Here is a 22,942-nt window from a genome sequence, read left to right as displayed (position 1 = left end):
TGGATTTGGATTAAAATCCTACATTTATTTGCTGTTTTTTCTGGACTGTGGGCATTTCCCCAGGCCCCAGGCACTCTCTCACAGCTGTCCTCGGCAAAGCACACGACAGGAGTCCTGCAGTTGGGGCTAGGAGGCAGCTGGCATCCAACTCTGCCCGCCAGCCACCCACCTGCCTCTCCTGAGGCTTGGTCACCACCTGGTGGACACTGGCCACCCACCTTCCCACCTGTAGGGCTATGGAGTCATAAAATGCCATCATCCCCAGGTGGGAGGCTTGGTTCTGGTGGGATCGGCCAATGGGATCAGCTGTCAAGTGAGGACCCAGGTCCAAATCAAGTCCCAGTCTAAGGGTTCACCCCAAAGTCAAGTCCCGAGGCCAGCTGCAGGGGTCTCCTCATAGCCATTTTGATGAATTAATCCATCAATGCAAAGGTTATTTCCAGCATCCTTCATACTAATAACAAACCATCTGGTGTGCTTTGAGATGGTAATATTTAAAGTTTTGCCACAGTTAGTTCTCAGACTTTTAACTAAGAGCCTTCAACTACTTATGAATGACTCTGGGAACGCGTGGATGACAGGAAAGATCTCACATGGATAAGATGATCCAACACTAAGATATAGCCCCAGTCCTTTTGAAAATTTTTTTTTACTTTGAGACAGAATCTCACTAAGTTGCTAAATTCCCCAGGTTGGGCTGGAACTTGTGATCCTCTTGACTCAGCCTCCTGAGTGCTAGGATTACGAGTGTGCACCACTACACCTAGCTATTATATTTTTAAAGACCCTTTCCTTAGAATCAGAGGAAGATAATAACAAAGACTGTGAATCTCAGTTTCCCAGAGGAATCTTCACTTGAAATCCTTTAACAAGCCAGTAAAAGTTGTAACACCATTTTGTCTGGTGAACATTGAGTATCTGATTTATATACCCACAAGTGGATTTCCTTCCATATTCCTGATCTAAAACAGAAATAGGAGAGTTTCTTTATCTTGGTTATTCATTAATTTATTGGTTCATCCATTCACCATCTACTGAGAGCCCACTAGGCACACTCTGGGCATGGTGCGGCATGGTAATGAGGATTCTGGGTCCCTCCTGCTGGAGCTACAGCTATAGCAGAGGTGCTCACAGAGGATACACATTGTCACAAGACATCCCAGGTGTATTAGGAGCACACAGCATGGCAACAGGACCAAATGGAGGCAGAAAAATGAAGAGAATCAAACATGAGGCCGAGGCATGGTCCCTGGAGGCCAACGCAAAGCAAGCCCGCTGGAAACTGCCCAGACCGCTGACTGCAGGGAGGGAAGGTCAGAATGGAAGAGGCACCTCTGCAGCCTGGAAATCTCCATGGTGGGTCATGGCCTTGGGCTTTGGAGAATTATGGAGAAGATGGTGACTGTCAGGACAATCACACTGGCCACGCCTCCAATCATCAGGCCCAGGGTGCTGCCGTGCACCTGCATGGCTTGACAGCGCTCTCCCGTGTAGAAGAAGGCATGTCCAGAGGCACACCTGGGGAGGGAAGACAGGGCGTGTGGGGCTACGTGGCCTCAGGTGCTGCCTAGCAACAAGCACCATGCTGCAAGTACTGCAGTGAGCAGTTACTGAACATTCTGCGCCTGGCCATTTCCAAGCATTCACTAGACTCAACTAATTTAATCCCTCGACAACATTTTGCAGAAGAGGTTATGGTCAGGCTGTTCTCATCCTCCCCCTAAAGCCACAGAAATGGTAGACAATTTGCTCAGGGTCAGCTGGTTAGTGCTTCACACAGAAGCTTAACCCCAAAAGATGCCTCTCCAGAAAAGTGCTCTTGGCCACTGAGAGCGTAGGAGAAAGAGTGAGGGAAGATGAGAGCAGACACCATCTCCTGACATGGTCCTTCTATAAGACATGGGGAAATTTCCTAGGTAGAGCTTGGCCTAGTGCACTGGTTGGAACTTTACAACTTGCCAACATCAAGCCAAACGTCACCGTAAGGTTGGTGTCCTGCTAGGTGTCTCTCAAACTTGACCAGAAGTTCAGGCCCAGTCAAGATGGCTGACACACAGTAGGGCTATGATGGGATTAGAAATTCCAGCAACACCCAGGGTGCTGGGCACAATGTCCCAGAGGTGGGAAGGGATAACGTCAGGGGACAGGGGACGTGGGACTCGTCTGTTCTGGCCGTGTCAGCCCACTGCACAGGGCACACTCGTGTCCAGCTGAAAAAGCCACATCCTCAGGCCGTGTGGTGGAGGCCTTGGCCTAACACCATCGGTGTCCTGACCATCCTACCCCGGCCCTGCACCTACCTGCAGCTCGCCATGCCCTTCACGTTCACACACACGCCCTGGTTCTGGCACGGGTTCGGGTCACATGGGTCTCTGAAGTACTGTGGCCAGTTGTGGTCCTCCATGGGCCCTGTGTTCTCCACAGACCGCTTCCGTCGTTGGCCCAGGCTGCCTGGCGGGGCTTCATCCAACACAGCCTTTTGAGAAGCTCCTCGCATGGCCTGCTGCGCCTGTCCATGGAGCACAAGGCCTGCAGGGACCAGCCTCCTGTCTGCCGTGCGAACTGGAACTTCTGTTTGGCTCAGGTGGGTGAGGTCTGCAGAAAAGGGAGGCAATGATGAGGCCAATCAGGACAAATGACCGACTGTGGTTAACATCACTTCCCGAGAGGGTTTCCCCTCCAGGCCGCCTCTGTCCTTCACGAACACCACCCTTAGTGGTGTAGAAAAATGGCTCTGAATCCAGCTTATTTAAATTAAAGTAGTCTGGTCATGTGTTTATGTACTGAACTTGCAAAATGAAGCATAACATTAGACTGGAACGAACCTGAAGTCAGCAAACTGTTATATTTGAGAAATTATCGAGAAAGATAACGCTTTAGAAGAGGACATTGTGCTTTATACCAAGGGTAAGTAAAGGTGTGGTGAAAATGATAGATGCTTTTGGAGGTGCTTGATTGGAACATGAAGAATACGTGCACCAAATGTGCCAAGGTGCCCTATAAACATGTACAATTTTTATGTGTCAATTAGCAATATTTAAATAGGAAAAGATGAGGAAAGGACTTCTTGGCCAATTAAGTAAAACGTGGTTCTTTTTTTCCCCCTTTTCCATTTTCATTTTAAATCTCATTTTCGAGAAAGATCCCTACCTTCCTGAAGTTGCTTAAAAATCAGTAGGACAGGCAGAGCCTAGAATTATTTATTGATTCAGGAAGATCAGCAAAAGTACCTTCAAAGTCCACAAAAACAATGAGGTCGTCATTTTTAAGGAAACTCCTCCTTTTCAGCATCTGGTGGGAGATGGAGTTGCTCCGGCCCCCGTCAATGCCCCTAAAGCAATCGCAGTCCTTGTCGTAGGAGCCCACTATGGATGGCCTGTCCCAGATGACAGAGCCGTTGATTGCTGCACGACAGGCGACATAACATCACATTACCTTGTGGAAGTCACTCTCCAATGTGCCTTGAATGAGCACCCAAGGCTTTGTTAATCAGAAAAAACATATATATTGGAAAAAGTCAGGTTATTTGCTGTCTTTTGTAGAATTAAAATTCAGAATTAGGAGGCCAGAGGCAGAGAACAGCTCTGAATGAATCTGTGTGTGTGTGCATGTGTGTGTGTGTGTGTGTGTGTGTGTGTGTGACTGCTGACATCCTTCAAGGGGAGCAGCCATAGTCTGATCTTTTTAATGCTCATGCTTCTTCTTTTGATCAAGTACTTTGCACATTTTGTAACTGATGTGAGTTTATTTCATGGACACACGGACATTGAGAAATATTTCTGAAATCGGTTCATCTGCCCTGCACAAAGCCTGGCGAGCTCTGACGATCTGACAGTAATGAGCAGCACCTGTTTAATTCATCTGAGCTGGGGAAGACAGGACCACCTGGGCCCTTGTACTCTGTGTTCCTGGTACAGAGCCTGGCACATCATCGGCCCCCAACACCTGCTTGAGGAGTAAGAGGGAAAGAGAAGGAGGAAAGCATAGCATTGAAGATTTTAACCTAATACTCCAGTGTGAGTGTGTTGTTAGCACATGGGACCATCAAAATATACAGTGAACACTTAAAGTTTAAAGTTTATTACAGTAAAAGAGACATTGCCACGAGTCTCCCTCAAAACATTCCACTTCAAATACACTTTATCCCACCATTCTGGCCTCTTTCTGAACCAGTTCTGGAAGTCCTCTTTCTTCAGTGTCTATGAGGTAGGTCCAGTCAAAAATATAGTGAATATTGAGTGCCATCCAACAGAAAGGCAGGCTAAAGAAAACACCGTAGCATGTCCTCGTCCATTTATTCACTAGATCTGGCACCATGAGACTCCTGGCTCTTGCCTCAAAGTCAAAATGACCATGAAAAGGAAATGCTTTGAATCAATAGGGGACATGGAGGCAGCCATGACATCACAACTAAAGACACTCCGGAAAGAGGACTTCAGAACTGCTTCAGAAAGGGGCAAGAATGATGGGATGAGTGTGTTTAAAGTGAGGGGGAGTATTTTGGGGGGGATTCGTGGCAGTGTGTCCTTTTTCGTAATAATTTTTCAAGTGTAGGTATTCACAGTATTTTTTGATTACACCTTATACACACAGGGGGAAAAGTGTAAGAGGAATGTTGTTCTTTTTTTTTTTTTTTTTGGTACCGGGGATCGAACTCGGGTTCTTGCGCTTACACAGCAGGCGGTGAACCCACTGAGCTAAATCCCCGGCCGAATGTTGTTCTTCTTACACAGATGTGAAGAACATCTATCAGCCCCTCCAGGCTGAGGGGCAGTTCTTATTTATGCCCAAACCACTGACCTGAAGATGTGTGCAACAGAGAGGTGGTGAGCATCATGCTGAAGGACATCCTGTTCTTGACATCCGACTCTTGGTCAAGTATGGTCACGATTGCCTGCCTGTTCTGCACTGGCCACTCCAGGATAGCATCGTTCTCCCCACTGCACAGGTGAAAAGCCACACTCATGAAGCCAGAGGCACTGGAGGTCACTCTTCCACGGGGGTACAAGGTCACCCCAAAACCATATCCCTCGGAGTTGTAGAATCGAGGGCTCAGGAGCTTGTCCCCTTTCATGGTGTTCTGGAGGACCTGGGAGATGTTCCGCACTGTCCACACCCCTACTGGGCAGGGCGTCTCCGTCAGAGTGATGTCGTCCAGGGAAATGCCCCCAGCCAAGTTCTGAGGGTCGCCTTTCGTGCCCTGGAACAGGTATCGAAACTTCTTTTCCTCTTTGAGTGTCACATGGGCAATTTTCCAATTATGGTCAGAATCCCCTGAGGACAGAGAACAGCGGATGACAACTGTGGGAAACACTTAATGGGCACTTGCTCTGCATGTCAGCCTGTGCCAAGATTGGCTCGTATGAACCTCACAGCCACCCTGCCAGAAAGGCACCATCACAGACTGGTAAGTAAGTGCTGTCCAATCCCCTGTCTAGAAAGGAAAAGTAGCTCTTTAAAGACATCCCACCCCATTCAAATCCCAACAGTGAATGTGCTTTCTGCTGTCATTTAACTTCCCAGGTTCTGAGTTTCCTTCTGAAACCAGTTACCCATTCTAACACTAAAATCTCCATGTATTTGGCTGAACCATGTGCAACAGACGTTTTGTGAGTCAAAAGTCAAATAATGGCAACACCATTGGGCCTTCCTAACATGAAGGGTGTAGCTCAGGGGTAGAGGGTTTGCCTGGCATGTGCAAAGCTCTGGGTTCAATTTCCAATACTGAAGCATAAAAAGGTTTTCAACCTTGGCTCTCAATTTACAGCCAGCTGCTCCTCCCACCCTCCTGCTATCCCGGCAGTTCAAAGCTTTCCTGCCAACCTTCTTATAGAAACACACAAAGCAACACCCAGGCACATGACGGCAGTGGTAGTGAAGTTAATGGAAACAAATGGTCAGATTCCCTCCACTGAGACAAGGAGATGGGAGTTGCATCAGCAGATTAAGCAATGACATCGCTCATTGTTCTCAGACAGTTGGGAAGACACTTTGTACCCAGTTATTTAACTACCCTGTCTCCAGGAACATCAATTCTACATCCCTTTTCCCTTCCCACCTCCCTCTCTGAACCTTCCACTTCTCTCTCCTGGCCCTGCCTTTGTCCAAAGCACTAGTGAACACTGGATTTAGAAACACTGTTATTTTCTTACAATGCTGCTTCTAATTTTTGAGGAGTCCAACATGCACGGAGGGTTTAAAACTTGCAAGACATCATGGGAGGCTCTAGGAGAGGAGGAGGGTGGAGACAGAGTGGGAAGAGGAAAGGGGAAGAAAGGGGAAGAAAGGAGAAGAGAGCACCTTGGAAGGTTTGCAATTTGACCAGTTTACGGACGTTCCTGGTGCCATCGTCCCTTCTGACCCAAACGACCAGTCGATCCGAGGGGCTCCCTGTCATTTTATAAAAAAACTGCAGGCACTGCTGCTTCCTCTTTGGGTAGAGAATCCGCGACTCCAGCAGGGCCGCCTCTTCCATGGCTCCTGTCCCAGTGTCAAAGTGCATGGAGTAGCCGGCACCTGCGGAGACAGCAACCCAGCATCCATGTCTGGCTTCCCAAACCCCAGCCGCAACCCTTTTCCCTGGAAAGGTGACATGGGAGAAGCAGCCTTATCCAGCAGCAGCAGCTAACACTCTTCTGAGGAAAATCCAAAGGTCATGGGCAGTAAGCATCCTGCCTCAGTGGACACAGTTACTGGCTAACACTGCAAGCTCACTGTTGTCCTCCCCTTGCTGGGGTTCCCAAGGGTGTGAAGTGTCAGCCTCTGAGTTCAAGAAACTCAGGCCCCTGCCCAAATTTCTGGAATGTGGTGTCTGTGAGGCAAACTCAAAGTTTCTTCATCAGCTCCCTCGCCTAAATCAGGCGAAGTGTAGATGTCTCGCTGGATCCAGAACCACAGGCTTAGGTTTGGATTTATTTATTTGCAATGGCTCAGGGATCAATATCCCTTCTCCCTCAACCCTTCCCCTACCCCTCCCAATTCCCCTGCTCTTTTAGACCTTTTCTTCCTGTTACACAATATCAGTTATACATTTTAAAAATTACAATATTAAGATCTAGGAGACATTACCACAGATTTTACAGAATTTAAAAGGATATAGAAAGTATATTACAAAAATCTTGTTTGAGATAAATTTGACAACTTCTGAGAAGTATCTTGGAAGACAAATTAATGAAACTAACTCTGGAGGAAATATAAAATTTGAATAGCACCTATTAAAGAAAGTATATTCCCAGCTTGAAGACCTACCTATATGACAACAGCAGGCTCATAAACATTTTAACTGATAAATTGTATCAAACAATTAAAGCAGAAAAAAGAAGGAACACTTCTCCCCTCATTTTAGGAACTCAACACTGTGCTAATCCTAAAACTGGATAAAGATAATAGAAGAAAAAAGTATGAACGTAAATAGAAATTTGTTTAACAAAACAAACTATTAGAAGTCAGATCTGGCAGTATGTAGAAAGTGGTTTTGTTATAGGGATGGCAGTGTTGGTTCAGCATTGGAAGATCCACCCCCAAAAGTCATCATTTTAACGGAGGAAAGGAAAAAGCCATATGATCCTGTCATTAATTGGAGAAAAAGTATTGGACTAAATTCTACAGCTGTTCATGGTAAAAGCTATCAGGAGACTAGAAGTAGAACAGAACCTTCTCAACAGATTAAAGACATGTACTCTATACTTCCAGCGAGAACGTCCTATATGAATGGAGAAGATACAATGCTTTCTCCTTAAGGTGGGGAACAAGGGCAGATATGCCTACTCTTCATCTGTCCATTAAACTTTGAAACCTAGTCCCCACCAAAATCATCTGGCAATAAAAAGGGAAAGGAAAAAATATGAGAAGAGGAAAAAAATGGAAACAAGGTCTTTGCAAATAGGGAAGGGAGGGCAAGGGAAGGGGAAAAAATAAGAACCAAGAGACTCATGTAATTGTACAGGATCCCAATGATGAATGTAACTGTATTTTATACCTAAAATGTACCAATAAAATTAATGTGGGGGAAAAAATAAAGTTTCCATTCTGATAACTCAAAAAAAAAAAATCCCTTGTCTCTACCCTGATGGCTGGTGTTTTACTGGTGGTAAAGAACCATCTTTACTACGCCAGAAGACTCGAGGGCAAAGGGAAGCATCAGAAGAATGCAGAAAAAGAAGGCAAGGAACATCTCTGTTAGTGCCACAGCCAGGGTTTGCCTAATTCTGATATCTCAGACCTCCCTAAAAGCAAGCCAGTAGCTAACCAGTCAGGTCTCCTGGAAAGCCAGCACACTTTCAAAGTAAAGCACATCCCCAAACTCTTGCCTAGAAGGAGGCACTTTAAATTATTGTCAGCCCTCAACACCTTCTCAGGGAAACATTTCACAAGGTGGACAGCAGGTGACCCCTCTGTACAGCTGTGGGTGTCAGCAAAGCTCCCGTCTCCCCTGGCTCTGCCCTGCCTCATGCACAGAGCCCACACTTTCTATGTTGACCACAGGCACTGGTGGCTCATGTATGGTTTCCAAAAGGCTTAAAAATATCTGAATGGCTTTAATAGTCTTCAGAGGAAGTTCTGTCCCCTTGTGTGCTCTTCCCAGTGCTTAGCTCAGAAGCCCCAGCCCTCTGCAGCATGACTTACTGAGTACCTGTGCTGAAGAGAACAGAATCTCATGGGCCAGAGAGTTCCCCAGGCCGCATCACAGAGACCTGGGACTCAGGAAGCTGGACTTCCTCCCAGCTCCACCATGGACTGGATTCTTCTTCCCTCTGTTTCAGATGCAGTGGATCTGTCCCACAAGGTCCCTTGGGCTCTTTGGGTCCAAGTGCCTGCCTGAGCATGGGACACTCTCTTTGTGATGGGACATGGTCCCCTTAGATGCCCTCATGGAGGAAGCATGAGGGAGGGTCAAGCTGACACGGCAAAGCATGCATACTTCTTTCTTCTGGGGTATGGTCCTGTCCTTTCCTACTATGACACTAGAACCTTCTTCCACCAGATCAAGAAGATTATGTTCCTGTCTGTTAGCCTCACAAGGAGGGTACATCAGAGGTTGCCATGGCTACCTAGATGGAATTTCTGGCTCATTACCCTTTGGACACTTGGGATGGCACCTGTGACAATCTTCTGTGTGACTGAGACTATTGCCCTTGCCAAGGCCAGAGGAAGAATTCCCTTGGTAAACTTTTATGACCTCTGGGACACTCACTGGGAGCCTGGCAACCACAACAAACCCAGGTCCCCTCTGGGAAGGAACCAACTCTCAGACAGACATGGCCTAAGCCACTTCACTGTAACCTTCAAAAGCTAGCACATCTGTAACCACACCCACTTCCAAAGAGGTGAGAGGTGGTTTTCACAGCAGACACACAACAAAAGAATGTTAAAATTGAAATAAAAATAAATGGAGGGGCTGGGAGTGCAGCTCCAGGGTAGAGTGTTTACCCAGCATCCAAGAGGCTCTGGGTTCCACAACCACCATCACAAAAAAAGAAAAGAGAAAAACCAAAGAGAAAAGAGAGAGAGAGAGAAAGATAGAAGGGAAAGAAAAGACAGCAAGGAGTAAGCTAGTGGGGACTTGGTACATGGCCTTCTGTGAAGTAAGCACCAATATCCTGGTGTTCAGGCACGCAAAGACTTTTTTTTGTTCAAAAAAGCACACACACAGCAGCAACTTTCTATAGCCCCAAATACTAAGTGGCAAAGCCGGATTTCAAACTCAAATCTGCCTGACTCCTGGGCCTTTTTGCTACACAAACCGCATCCTGGAATGATCTGAAGTTGCGCTCTTGGATATTAGCAGCCACCAAACACCTAGGGCTGCTGAGGGCCGGGTGTGGCAGCTCCCAACTGACATGTGCCTCAGGGCAAGAGACAACCAGATTTCAGGTAAGTGACACAGAAAGGAGAATGTCTCACAATGATGTTTATATTGGTCACGTGTTGGGATGCTAATATTTTGCATACATTGGGTTAAATAAAATATATTGTGAAAACCAATTTCACCTGCATAAAATTTTATCTTTCTATGTAGTTATTAGAAAATTTTACATGACATATGGGCTAGCATTGTACTTCTAGTAGAGAGGACATTACCCTTGCTTACCAGGCCACATCTTACCAACCACATGTCCATGTGACTTTCATCGAGGCCAACATACATCTTGCTTTTGCATATGCAGAGCCCCAATGCTCTTTATTGAGTTAATAACTAACATAAGAGAAGTGTTCTTTGTCCTTGTTCAGATTTTCAGGGTTGATGATTCACATTCTGAGAGGGGCAAAACATGCTGACCTCTATTACCTAAGAAACCCTCTGAACTGCTCACTTCACCACCATGCACCTGTGCACCGGCCGCCCAAGGTGTGGTCCCCTTGTCCGGCCTGTGTGCTGTCCTCGTGGACCCAGTCTGCATCATCTCTTGTGCCCTGGATCATCCCACAGATGTTTGTCTTCTCAAAAGTACAATGATCCAAAAGGGTGTGAGTCGAGGCTGCAAATGACATTTTTGTCAGGTGGTTAAAAAGACAGAATGCAGCTCAGCCAAGTAGTTAACGAACATCTTCAGCCACTAAAACCTCACTGGCCAAATACAATAGGAGCATGAACCTCTCATTTTCTGGATTTTTTTCTCAAAGGGAAATCTGAATGCAATCAGGTGGATCTCAGAATTTGTCAGCATAGACACAGACCTACCTGTCTTGCAGAGCCAAGATAAAAAGACCTCTAAGCATTCTTCACTATGTGAAAGTCAACAGGGACTCCTCCAGATCAGGAACAAGGTACTTATAGTACTGTACTTAGTGGACTTAGTGCCTGCTTTATTGAACCGAATTAACGATTGCATCTTGAAGACCAGGGGGCTTGTCTTAGAAAACATCCCACCCAAAGGTTTAGGGAGTTCTACCAATAAACTAGGTAAAGAATGTTTCAGGGCACAACAACTTTCAAGCCCTTGCTCTGTTGTGGCCTTTATATAATTATGCACCTTTCAAAAGGAAGCTAAAGAAGACAATTACAGCTCCTTGAATTCTTCTAATACTTTTACTTTATGAAACATGAGTCCATAACTGATTTCTTGGCCATCCTGTGAGGCAGGTGCTATAACTTTCAGGTCTGGAAGTAGAGCACCTTCATTATGGGGTTTATCGTGTTCTCTTAACCAGAACATTCAAGAAGAGTGAAGGGAAATACAAAAAGGAAACTAAAGCTGAGACGGGTGCTCCTAGCCCCAGCCCAGACTCACTGCAGTTGTACATCCGGTTCAGCCTCTCCAAGTCGATGGCGCTGAAGTCTAGGCGCTGCCCGATGATGGAGTTGAACTCGGGGATCTTGGTCGTGATGGTGGGGACATTCTCGTTCTGGTTAAATGAGAGCGGTCCGTAGTGCATCAGTGACTCGTAATCGTAAGGCGTGTTGAGGTCTGTGATGAGACTGTCACTGTAAGTGTTGAAGTTGTGTTCGTAACCTGTTGGGGATGGGGTCCACAGTCAGAGCAGTCAGTTAGTATCTCCTTCAACCTTTCCTTTCCAGCCAGATGCTCAGAGACTCACAAAAAGGAAAGAGTACATGTTTTATTTAAACAGATAAACATAATTTATAGTTACTATTATGTATGAATTAATAGACATTATTTATTAACCAACATGCTAATATTATGATGAAATAATATGTATAAATTAATGGGAATGACCATAAAATATCTGTTGTAGTATATAAAGTATATATTATATATTATAAATTATTAAATACATGAATATAGTTAAGTTAAGGATGCATTGTAAGTGCGTGCATGTGTGCTGTCAGAAGGAGAAGGTAAAATAGCAAATCTGAGGGAGGTTTTCCAAAAGGCAGGAACAGGTATTTTGAATTCAGGAAAATGCTGGGGACGGATCTTTCCAACGGCCAACCACCTCGGTCCCTGAGTCTGCCCATCTCCGGGCCTGGTCAGGGATTAGGACAGACTGAGGAGGGAAGGGTAAGTGGGGTGTGCTAAGAGAGGTGCCCTACTAACCGGACTCACACCCTGTGGTCCAGAAACACCTTCAGGGAGAGAAAAACAAAACAGGAAGAAGAAAATGTATTTTCCCGTCCAAATAGGGAAGATTAGTCTTTTTCCGAGATGACTATGAAGTAGGTAGATGAGCTACAACAGAACGCTGAGCGAAACACCTGACCGGATGTTCTTTAACTGACCAGCTGCAGTCGGGGAAGGGCTCACGAATTTTACTTTCCTTCTGGGGAAGTGATAAGAAAACCAGAGAGAGCATTCATACCTTCCACCCCACATTCTTCTCCTTCTCTGGCTCCCCATCCAGTTGACTTTAACACTTAGAGGGGAGAAAGGGAGCGGCTCACCAGTACCTCACGCACAGGTACAGGCAGAACCAGGAAGCATGGTGTGTCCCGGAGGAGCCAGGGACCCTTTCCCCCTTCACAGCAAGACCTCACTCAGTGGCACAGCCACAGTGGTGATGCCCAGTTCTCCCGCTCGAGGGAACTTCTGGGACTCAAGGCATGTTCAAAGTAAGTCATCCTTGAAAGACATAAATGACTCGTGCAGGACAGAGGGAAAGCGACTCCTCCCAGAGCACATGGTGCTAGGATGTCACATGAAGTGACAGAACTGTGACGAGCATCCAATGGTAAGGACTAGCCTGCAGCCAGAGGCCCCCAATCTGGTGAACCTGAGGGGCACTGGAAGCAGGAGCTTTCCACTCCCTGAATGTCTTAACTTCCCATACAATCATCAGGTTGGAAGGGATTATTTTATTCCTTTTTAATCAAGGATTCTTATCAGAATGGTTTACAAATAAGTGACTTGAGTAATTTTTAAAACTTATTCAGTGCATTTTGTGCTGCCTGTGAGCTGCTAGGATCCATGTCAGGAAGGCAGTGGCCCAGAAAGGCACAGGGTCATCCTGCCTCTAAGGGACTGATGGTCAGAGCCCCCTGATGGGAATTGATCCTGCACACCAGTCATCTGCAAACTTCCTATAATGGGTCAGATAGCAGATGTTCTAGGCTTTCTACCCATATTTTTCTGTCACTGCTACTGAGCTCTGCAGTTGCTGCAAAAAGCAGCCACAGGTGACACACAAACCAATGGGCATGGCTGTGTTTCCATAAAAGCTCATTTATGGGCTGGAGTTTGCCAACCGCTGTGAGACCTCAGAAGCTGAGTTTTTCCTTAGTGCAAAGGAAAAACCACAGTTATGACTCAGGACAAGGGGATGGGCCCAGGAAGAGAAGCTGTGTGGCTGGTACAGTATCCTCCTAGGTGAAAAAACAGGACTCGATCACTCAGAATGAGGAGCAATAAAAGTCACAGATGGCCCGGAGAAATAATACTGCCCTTGTTTATGCTCTTGGGTTTCATGTTTCCTTGGAAACAGGTCTGCAGTGATTGCATGGAATCTAGATATGAGGAATTGCACCAGATGAAAAGTAAGATAGGAGATAGGCAACTATGTATTGCATAATCCAGGCTCAGGCAGAGCTCAACAAGTCTGCAAATCACCCTAGCAAAAGGGCTGGCTCTCTGGAAAGGGGATCTAAGATGGCCTAAACCCATCTAAAAAGGATTAAGCATTGTCTTCTTCAAGACAGAAATGGAAATGTTTTCTGATTTCTCATGAGATTTTCAGCAAAGCCAAGAATATGTGCAGGAAGGTAAGAAACTCAGATGGTAGGCAGATTAGACAAGGCCAGTGGTACCCTGTGTCTCACCGCCAGAGGTTGGGTCCTTTGACCCGACTCCAGACCCCTGTTCCCTCTGCACCCAAGCACACTGAGTTATGGTACAAGGTCTCATCTCTGCGTGAACAGGCACAAACACTTTCCTAGATTGGACTGGGAGGCAAAGATTACACTTAGCCTCTAGCATAGTGGTCAGCATAGGATGCTTTCGAAAAGCACAAAAACAATTCTGGTGTGCCCAGGCCACCATACCATCAGCATGCCCTCGTCCAGCCTCTGGAGCCGTGGCCAGTTTCACGCACAGAAAGTTGCCCTAATACCCTTAATATGCTCATAGGCAGGAATTTTAACAAAATCACTGGTGACCCTCACATTGTATGGGCTCACTCTTCACATTCCCCAGGATCCTTTTCCGCATCACTTTTGATTCTAGCGCAATAGCCCTCAGGGGGTTCTCAGCAAGCCGCACTGAGGAAAGCTACCCCCACCCTGCCACACCAGGCTTCCACACACCTGGGATAATTTCATCCCACCAGATGGTCACATAGTCATTTCGGTCGGTCCTTGACTGCTCATGGTAAAACCCCAAAGCATGCAGGATCTCGTGCTCGATGATGGCTTTATAGTCGCACCCCGCGCCAATGGAGAGGTTCTGTCCCACATGTTGGTTGCCAACCATAGACCAGCACCTTGAAGACCAGGAAAAGGAAAAATTTTCCTAGAGAATTCTTAGCTGCAATTCAGGGGGTCCCAGAACACAGGCCAGAAGAAATCTAGGTTTGATTTTTTTAAAAAAAAATCATATTTCTTTGTAGTGAGATGACTCAAAACATTCTCTTCCGGTGATTTGGAAATACTCAATGCAATACTGTTGACTGCAGTCATCCGACTGTGCAATAGAACACCAGCACTTGCTCCTCCAGCCTTGAGTCCTCATCACTAAACTTTCCACTTGCTCCTCCACCACCCCGGCAGGCACCCAACTGCAAACCCTCTGGGCTCTAGGACCAGCCTGAACTTCCTTGTACCTCCAGAGTAGCAAGCTTCTTGGTACACAGCAGATGCACATCTTTTTTTTAAATTTTTATATAAAAGAACAAGCTAAGAAAAGATCTACTCGGATAAGCTAGGTATTTACTTTGTATCATCAGTATTTTGCTTTTTGATTTGTTACTTCTTTGTGTACTTTTTTTGCATAAGAGGCCAAATTATATGCTGACTTCCCTTTTCATCTCTGTTATCCATCCATGATCAATAGAACTCCAGGGTCAGAACTGGATGATCTATGGGAACAAAACTTGGAGACAGAAATGCAGCATGAGGAAGACTTCCAGGTGATGGCCTTGCTTCCCAACCTCATCTAGCTTAAGTTGGTTGACACACAGAGCACTAAAGAAAGAGTGCTTCTTTCTGAACATACCACCCATTTATTCTTAGAAATAAACAACTATGGAGAGGAAATGTATATCTAGAATTTTTCATAGAGTAATTAACAGAGTAATTAACTTAAAATAGGACCACTAAAAGGGTGTCATTTATAGTTCAATAAACTTGATCTTAAAAAAAATACTGTAAGTTAAAACACAACCTCACCCTAGGAGAAGAATTGAGACACATTTCTCAGGGGCCCAGACTTATCCAAACAGGATATAGTATTCTCTGTTTAGCATATTAAAAATATTACACCATTTACAGATTCACAATGAAAGATTTAATATTTGCTAGTAGTTTTTTCCCGGATTTTTCTTTTAGCTTGTGAAATAGATATGTAACTTTTTATAAACCAAAGGACACATGACCTTCACACTCTAATATTTTGTACTAACCCAGAAAATTGCTGAAAGATGATGTACGAGCTCTCTCCTTCATAAGGCTTGAAATCCACGCAGGACTTGAGGCGGAACATTTCGAAGGCAGAGAGGATGGCTCCTTTGGCATTGAGCTCTGCAGAAATCGGTAAGGACATGCCTAAGAATTACTTATCTTGGACAACAGACACAGAGAAAATCACACCATTATGTGAAATCCACAAAGGTTTGTTGCAGAAGTTTCGGTAGTAAATAGATCCTTTGGAAGCTAAAACTGCATAATTAACGTGAACACAAACATAGCGTGCATATTTTATTTTATTTTATTTATTTATTTATTTTGGTACTGGGGATCGAACTCGGGTCCTTGCGCTTGTGCAGCAGGCGGAGAAACCACTGAGCTAAATAAATCCCTGGCCCTAGCATGCATATTTTAAACGTGCCCTGCAAGTACGAATGTACAGTAGGAACACACACAAGTGTACGTGGCTGGAGAAAGTCATTTACTCTTTTCCTTTCCCCCATTCAAGCAGATGTTTCGAGCATGTTGCCTTAGGATAATTCGTGGCAGAGCAGAAACACAAGTGGTCTGTAAGTGGCTCAGGCTTTTGCATCCAAAGATAAAGAACTTCGAAGAGAAGTAGTGAAAACAGTATTCCTTGCCCTACACGAACAGGATATTCTCACTAGCCGAAGGCAGAGAGCATGGCTGAGGGAGGTTTGTGGGTTCCTAAAGTGAAAGAAGTACATACGGCACACGAGAGATGGCAAGGGAGGCAGCTCATTTAGACACACTCACACTCACACTCACACTCAGCCTTGGGAACAGCTTCTCTACCAACACCACAGAGCCTAATGGACCCGAGGGCCAGGACAAGAGACGCTGACTGGTAGCCTGTGACGACCCCAGCCAAAGATTCAATGCCTTTCCTCCCGCCTAACATGCACACACCTTGGCCCAGCGTGGCATGACAAGGACAGGTAAGAGGAGGGTGCCACAGAAGAAATGAGATTATTTTCTACTTCGTGTGCAGTATTTCCTCCCATCAATTCCCTGAAGATTGAGATCTCAGTTAAAAATTAAATGGAGTGATAGGAAATTAAATCCTGTGCCTTGCACATTTGATTTTATGCATTCCCTCAAAGAGTTTATATTGCTTGGCAGTTTACCAGGAAATTGTGCCATGTTTTCCTGGCACTTACATTCCTCAATAACCTACCATGGTGAAGATTCCACAGCGATGACAACGTATCAAGGTCATTACAGAAATGGCTGTGGGTGCCTTAGTCAACAATTGGTTGATTGTGGGTGTACGGGGTTATTTATAGCCACTTTATTCCATTCCATTGCACCAAAATTGTATATTGGGGAATGGACAGGCTCTTCAATAAATGGTGCTGGGAAAGCTGGATATACACAAGCAGAAGATTGAAACTCAGCTCCTGCCTCTCACCCTATACCAAAGTCAATTCAAAGTAGATGCTCTGAAACTGCCAGAAGAAAGTGTAGGGAAAACACTTCAACACATAAGCATATGTGATGACATTTTTATTATAAGGCCCAAAAATCAAGGACAACAAAGACAAAAGCAGACAAGTGGAATTATATCAAAAAAGCTTCTGCACACCAAAGGAAGCAATCAATAAAGTTCAGAAACAACATACAAAACTGGAAAAATTTTTGAAACTCTTCATCTGACAAAACATTATATCCAGAATATATGAGGAACTCACACAACTCAGTAACAAAAAATAAATTCCAATTAAAAAATGAGCCAATGATGTAAATAGACACTACTTAGAAGAAGAAATACAAATGGTCAACGGGCTTTTGAGAAAATATTTAACATCATTAGCCATCCGAAAATGCAAATCACAACAATCAGGCATCACCTCACCCCAGTTAAAATGGCTACTCTAGGAAAGACAAAAAATAAATTCAGGCAAGGATGTAGAGAAAAAGGAACTCTTAAAAAAAAAAAAAAAGAAAAAGGAACTCTTCTACACCATTGAAAATATAAATTAGTGAGGCTATTACAGAGAACAGTAGAGAAGTTTCTCAAAAATACTAAAAATAATTCTGTCCTATGAGCCAGCTATTCTGCTTCTGGCTATGCATTCAAAGGGAAGATATCAGCATATCAAAGAGATTCCTGCACCCCCATGTTTATTGCTGATTACTCATAATAGCTAAGATATGCAATCAGCCTAGATACCCATCAAGGGATAAATGAAAAAACAAAATGTGGTGTATATCCACAGTGGAATATTATTGAGCCATAAAAAGAAATGATATCATATCACTTACAGGAAAATAGGTGCAACTGTAAGATTAATCTATGTGCTGGAAGTAGTATCCTGGTCCCAAATTCTAATTTACCTTAAGTACATTTTTTTTTTTTTACTATTCTGATGCCAAGTTGTGTCTTGTGCCTTTGTTCTTTATGTTTCTCCTGATTTCATTTACATTTTAATGCATGCTGCAACCTTATACCATCCTTTTACACTCTGTCTTAGACCAGTTAAGTAGCCCTGGTTCGGTTTTTTTTTTTGTAGTGGGGATTGTACTCAGGACCTTGTGCTTTCAATGCAGGCAGCAGCACCACTGAGTTCAATCCCTGGCCCAAGTACCCCTGGTTTTGATGTATAGGGTGTGATCTAAAATTATGGTGCATGTTTCAATGTTTAAAATTTATTATAGTAAAAGACACACTGCTATTAATCCCCCTCAAAAATACACCACCCCAGGGCCAGGGATGTAGCATAGGGGCACCTCATCTGCCTGACAAGCACAGGTCCTGAGTTCCATTCCCTGGTACCGCAAAACACACACACACACACACACAAAGCACCCCTCACTTTGAATACATTTATTCCACCCTTCTTGCCACTTTCTAAAGCAGCTCTGAAAGTCCCCTTTTATGTCTTTCGTTGTGCTGTCATGACTGCCTAGACATTCTAAATTGACTCAAAATGCTGACCTTTCATGGTCATTTTGACTTTGGAGAAGAACCAGAAACTGCATGGTGCCAGATCCAGTGAATAAGGTGGATGAAGACACAGCAGCATGTTTTCCGGAGCCTGCCTTTCCATTAGATGACACTCAACAGCAGCACTCTCTATATTTTTTTAATCACACTTCATAAAGACACTCATGAAAGAGGACTTCTAGAACTTCTTCAGAAAGTGGAGAGAACAATGGGATAAATGTCCAGTTGGGGGAGGAATATTTTGAGGGAGGTTCATGGCAATGTGTCTTTTACTGTAACAATCTTTTTTAATTTAAACATTCACCATATTTTTATCACAGTTCATACTGTCCCATCTCTCTACCTACGAGATAAAGAATCATCAGTGTGAGAAACCCTTTCATACACAGGAGGTAGGTTACTCCTAGTCTGAGGCTGAAGAGCAGGAACAGGGAGAGGGAAGTCAAACCCGTGGGCCCCACCAGAATGATGCTATTACCCAGATTATCTGCCAGGATGTACGGGATGGGGAACGTCCACCTGGCAGTTGGGTTCCTCAGCCCATTTCTTGACTTCTGTGAAAACAAAAATAAAGAGGACCAGAAGCCTCATCCCCAAGGTCACCTTGACTTCTTCCTTCAGTGGACTCTTGCACCACAAAGAATATATCAAGCAATTCACACCATTCTGTGGCATTTGTCTTCTCTTTATAAAACCAACAGAAATTCCACAGAGATACTTTTAAAACTTTAAAGAAATTATGAAGAACAAAATAAGGGGACCTAACTTGGGGTCTGTGAGCCACCACAAGCACATTGTCCCACTCCCTTCTCTCTTATTCTTTGCTCATTGGGAAAACAGAGTAGGTAAACCATTTAATAATTGTAGGGGTTTTTTGGGCTGTTTACTTGTTTTTCCTCTGTTTGTCATTGTCAGCTACAGTGAAAGTCCTCCTAAGCACAGGATATAGATTAGAATTCGTTTTTCTGCACAGTGCCCAACCCAGGTAGACCCCCCAATGGTTCATCCAGTTCTGAAGGAAATTATTTCAGGCAGGTACTCACCTGCAGAAGGATGTCCCCTTGAAAGAGGTCCAAGCCTGCAGCTGTATGTGGATTAAAAAAGAATAGTTGAATGAACATTACTCAGAGCCATCTTTCACAATAAAATTAATCTTTGCTATAACAAATTTTCCATTTTAATTATGATGTGCTAAACTTCTTTTTGAAACAATGTAAAGATTCCCTATAATTAAGCACAGGTGAATGGTTAGTGAGCACCAAAGATCATCGTGTCGTCTTTTCAACTTTGAAACAAGAAAACTTGCTCAAGAATCAGAGATGGGCTACAAGGGACCTGAATGGTCATGGAGGCTAAACTTCCTATTTCGAAGAAGGAGACAGGAGTTTGAGACAGGAAGTATGAGATGGGGGACCGGAAGTGATGAGCTGAGTGGGGGTCTGTGGTACAAGGAAAGTCGCTACTCCTGCCACCCCAGGCAGGGCCTTTGTGCTGTCACACGTCCTGCCTCTGACCTGGGGCAAATGCCTGGCCTTGCTCTCTCCCACGGAAACATGAAGGACCTAGAACCAAGCCTTTTCCCTGGAGACCAGGAGAACATGACAGAGCCTTAAAATCTGCATTTTAAAACTCCTGCTTCCGACACTCAGCAGAGGAGAGTCCACCTTCAGCCTTCCCTCTGTCTTGGCCTCACAGTTTCTGAAAAAAGGAATCTTCACTAGGAAGTCTTTGTGGGAAAACTTCCCTGACTCCAAAGAACATCACTCATCATAACCCTCATTTTGTGGGCATTGTCCTCTGTGAAGAGCAGACAGCTTCGAAGGGACCTCTGCTGTGATACCCCAACTTATAGCTGGGAAACAGTCTGCCTCACAAGACAGAAGGAGCCTCATGGGCAAAGCCATGACCCTTTAAAAGCTGGGTCCAGGTGCCCAAAGGACAGCAGGAAGTGCTAGGTATTGGGGGAACACAGTTCCCCCATTAATGACTCAGCTGCTCCTGCCTCTCCTCTCCTGACACACATTTTTCTCAGCTTATTTGACCTGTTCATGTGATAAGGGGACCATAAACACCGCAGGTGGTAATAATTACAGCTGGCTTAATCAGAAGGACCCACAGTGGGCATGTCTCTTCAGTGGGCACATGGTGCTGGCCCATCCATCTCCTACCCAGGCTTGTGGGGAGCAGAAGCCTGTTTTCTTAGAATGGAGGAGATAACCAGTTCCCTTTATCCTTGACCCCAGGGCTGGCTCGCACAGATGAGATCCTGGGGGTACATGTCTATGTGACTATGGCCCAGGTGGAGCCCAGAGTGCTAAGGCACAGGTGATGGACGCTGGGGGCTGCACTTGGAGAGTCCAGGCCATCACCCCGTGCTGTGTTGGAAGAGAAGTCATTAGAGGTTGGAAGTGACAGGATCCGAATGCCGTTGGAAGGACAGCTATGGCCCCATTGTGTGTAGCCATTTTGGGGGGTGAAGGAGAAAGGGGGCAGAAGTGGGGCCCCTGGACAGACAGGGCAGATGCAAGGTGACCCTAGCCAGGTGGAGCGGTGCTAGAGTGTGACCATGTGTCTGACAAGATCTGATGACAGATGGAGAGTAAGGTGTGGTAGAGGTGAGAGCTCAGGGCTACTCTGCAATTCTGAGCCTAAAATCTAGGAGGAGGGAGACATATTAGCTGGAATCAAGAAGACAGAGAAGAGCAGGTCCGGGTATGGAGGATAAGGGGGGTTAAAACAGCACTGTGAGGCTCAGAGAGAAGGTGGAAACCAGTGACAACTTTCTCTGCATGATTGTGTCCACTGTCTGTGATGACAGAAGCAGGCCACACAGCTAAACCAACAGCTTCCTGTGCCTCGGCTGGAATGCCCTAAAAGAGGTGGCTCTGCGGGAAGAGAGATTGTGTCCCCAGCTCACAGGTCAGAGGCGGAGATGGGGCCGAACAGCAAGAAAGGCTGAGGTAGAAGAACTGATTTCTACTACAGAGATAAGGATGAGACGGAAGTTCTGATTCTCATCTCAGCCCTGTTTTACTCTACCATGGATCTCTGAATGATAGATGTCCACCCTGTCTGATTCTCAAGAGAGAGATCTTGGTGCCTGGCTCTGAACCCTGGGGACCATCCACCCCACCAACCCTTCACCTTGTTAACTCGTTCCACTGTGGCCACCTTGCCATCCGCCAGCGATTCCAATTAAACACCAACTAGGTGGTGTCTCTGGGAATGGGACACGGCCATAGAAACCTAAGCCTTTTGTCATATTCAAATCACACTGAGCTACTGAGCTATGAGTCAGAAGACCCAAGGCGGCCTGAAGACAAGAGCCTGTGATCTGATGCAAGTCGCCCCAACCACTCAAACCTCCCATCCCTTCCTGCAAAGGGAAAATAGTCTTTACCCTACCTCAAGATCTGACAAGTTAAGATGCGCCTGGGGGGGAAAGGTTTCCAAACTAAGGTGTTTATGAACATGAACTCCTCTGCTTCCACCCAAGACACCAAAATCCAGAGACTTCAGAAGAAGGACACAGAGGGGAGAGGCCAGACGAGTCCATCTCAGTAATGGATGAGTCCCTATATCCATGAACTAAATTAACAAACAAGGGGACCAAAGAGAAACAGACACACCCTTCTCAAAGTCCCATAAGCAAACAACTATCAGAACAGCTATAAGGGGCTGATCGGGGAGATCAGGTCTTTTCCCCACCAAATGTATCTACAGGCTTATTCTTTATTATACCTCTTAGCAAGCAGAATAAACACACATTTTCCTCTCCCTTTTTTTCAAAATAGAATCAGGGAAAATGAAACTTTCATAATCAGAGAAACTGTTAGGTGCCTCTGTTTGTAAATCCCAGCCTCTTCTAGGAAATCTGACCTGACTTCCACCTGTCACCTTTCCATTGATCCGAAACTGTAAATGCTAATAAAACAACAATAAATACAGCTTCCCAAAAGGTACACAATGCAGTGCTACAAAGGTTTACATGTTTTACTAATCTCATCCCCGGGCTTTACCTTATTTCAAAACATTAATAATGCAGAAATTGAACCCACCTAAATTGATCTGTAAAATATCCTTCTGTTCACCAAAATCTGCATCCTGCACTGTTAAAAGTGGGAGAAAAGTGGTTACTACTCACGCTGAACCAAAGAGACAGAGTTCAGAAACTGTGGCCATTTGAATTGATTCTTACCATTTCCTTTAGAAAGATGTTTAATCTGCAGGGAAATAAACATAGAATGGATAATTTATGTGAGAATTGGTATTTCTAAATATGAGGAGCAGAATTCTACTTACTGATACAGCTGCTATGTGGGCAAAAAGCAAGGCGAAAGGGAGAATGCAAGTGGATCCAGTCCAAACCATCCTAGCAGGTGAACTGATTTTAGCAAAGACACCTTGTCATAAATACCGATTGGACCTTGCCCTAACTGTCATATTAGAAACTTTGACCC

The 22,942-nt window shown here is 45.0% G+C and overlaps 1 protein-coding gene across 3 annotated transcripts; it reads right to left on the bottom strand.

Annotated features, from left to right (window-relative positions):
- Positions 1 to 986: 986 nt before the first annotated feature.
- Mep1a (meprin A subunit alpha) lies at positions 987 to 22,902 on the bottom strand. 3 transcript variants are annotated; one of them, XM_087184648.1, is made up of 14 exons: positions 22,785 to 22,902; positions 22,681 to 22,705; positions 22,541 to 22,591; positions 19,526 to 19,566; positions 18,961 to 19,036; positions 15,511 to 15,628; positions 14,198 to 14,373; positions 11,232 to 11,453; positions 10,329 to 10,478; positions 6,301 to 6,516; positions 4,801 to 5,274; positions 3,231 to 3,404; positions 2,301 to 2,595; positions 987 to 1,518 (listed from the first exon to the last, which is right to left on the bottom strand). In XM_087184648.1, exons 1-14 carry the CDS (start codon positions 22,851 to 22,853, stop codon positions 1,362 to 1,364), a joined length of 2,244 nt encoding a protein of 747 aa, XP_087040774.1. In that variant the 5' UTR covers positions 22,854 to 22,902; the 3' UTR covers positions 987 to 1,361. The 3 variants fall into 3 exon arrangements, with proteins under 3 accessions (XP_087040774.1, XP_087040775.1, XP_021115363.2); XM_087184649.1 differs by lacking the exon at positions 10,329 to 10,478; XM_021259704.2 differs by lacking the exons at positions 18,961 to 19,036; positions 22,785 to 22,902 and having other exon boundaries at positions 22,681 to 22,711.
- Between the last annotated feature and the right edge of the window lie 40 nt (positions 22,903 to 22,942).

The sequence above is a fragment of the Heterocephalus glaber genome, unplaced genomic scaffold (assembly GCF_053883595.1).
Source record: "Heterocephalus glaber isolate CG9 unplaced genomic scaffold, H.glaber_assembly_v1.0 deba00001497, whole genome shotgun sequence".
Lineage (NCBI taxonomy): Eukaryota > Metazoa > Chordata > Mammalia > Rodentia > Bathyergidae > Heterocephalus > Heterocephalus glaber.
The sequence above is the reverse complement of the archived record's forward strand: the minus strand, read 5'-3'. Positions and strand labels throughout refer to the sequence as shown.

Excerpts from the sequence above, each read along its gene's own strand:
- Mep1a (XM_087184648.1), bottom strand. The coding sequence starts at position 22,853 with ATGGTTTGGACTGGATCCACTTGCATTCTCCCTTTCGCCTTGCTTTTT. Across the intron at positions 22,592-22,680 it reads ACATCTTTCTAAAGGAAATG|TGCAGGATGCAGATTTTGGT; the intron begins GTAAGAATCAAT and ends CACTTTTAACAG. Across the intron at positions 10,479-11,231 it reads GAACCGGATGTACAACTGCA|CCTCGACTCACACCCTTTTG; the intron begins GTGAGTCTGGGC and ends TGTCATTTGCAG.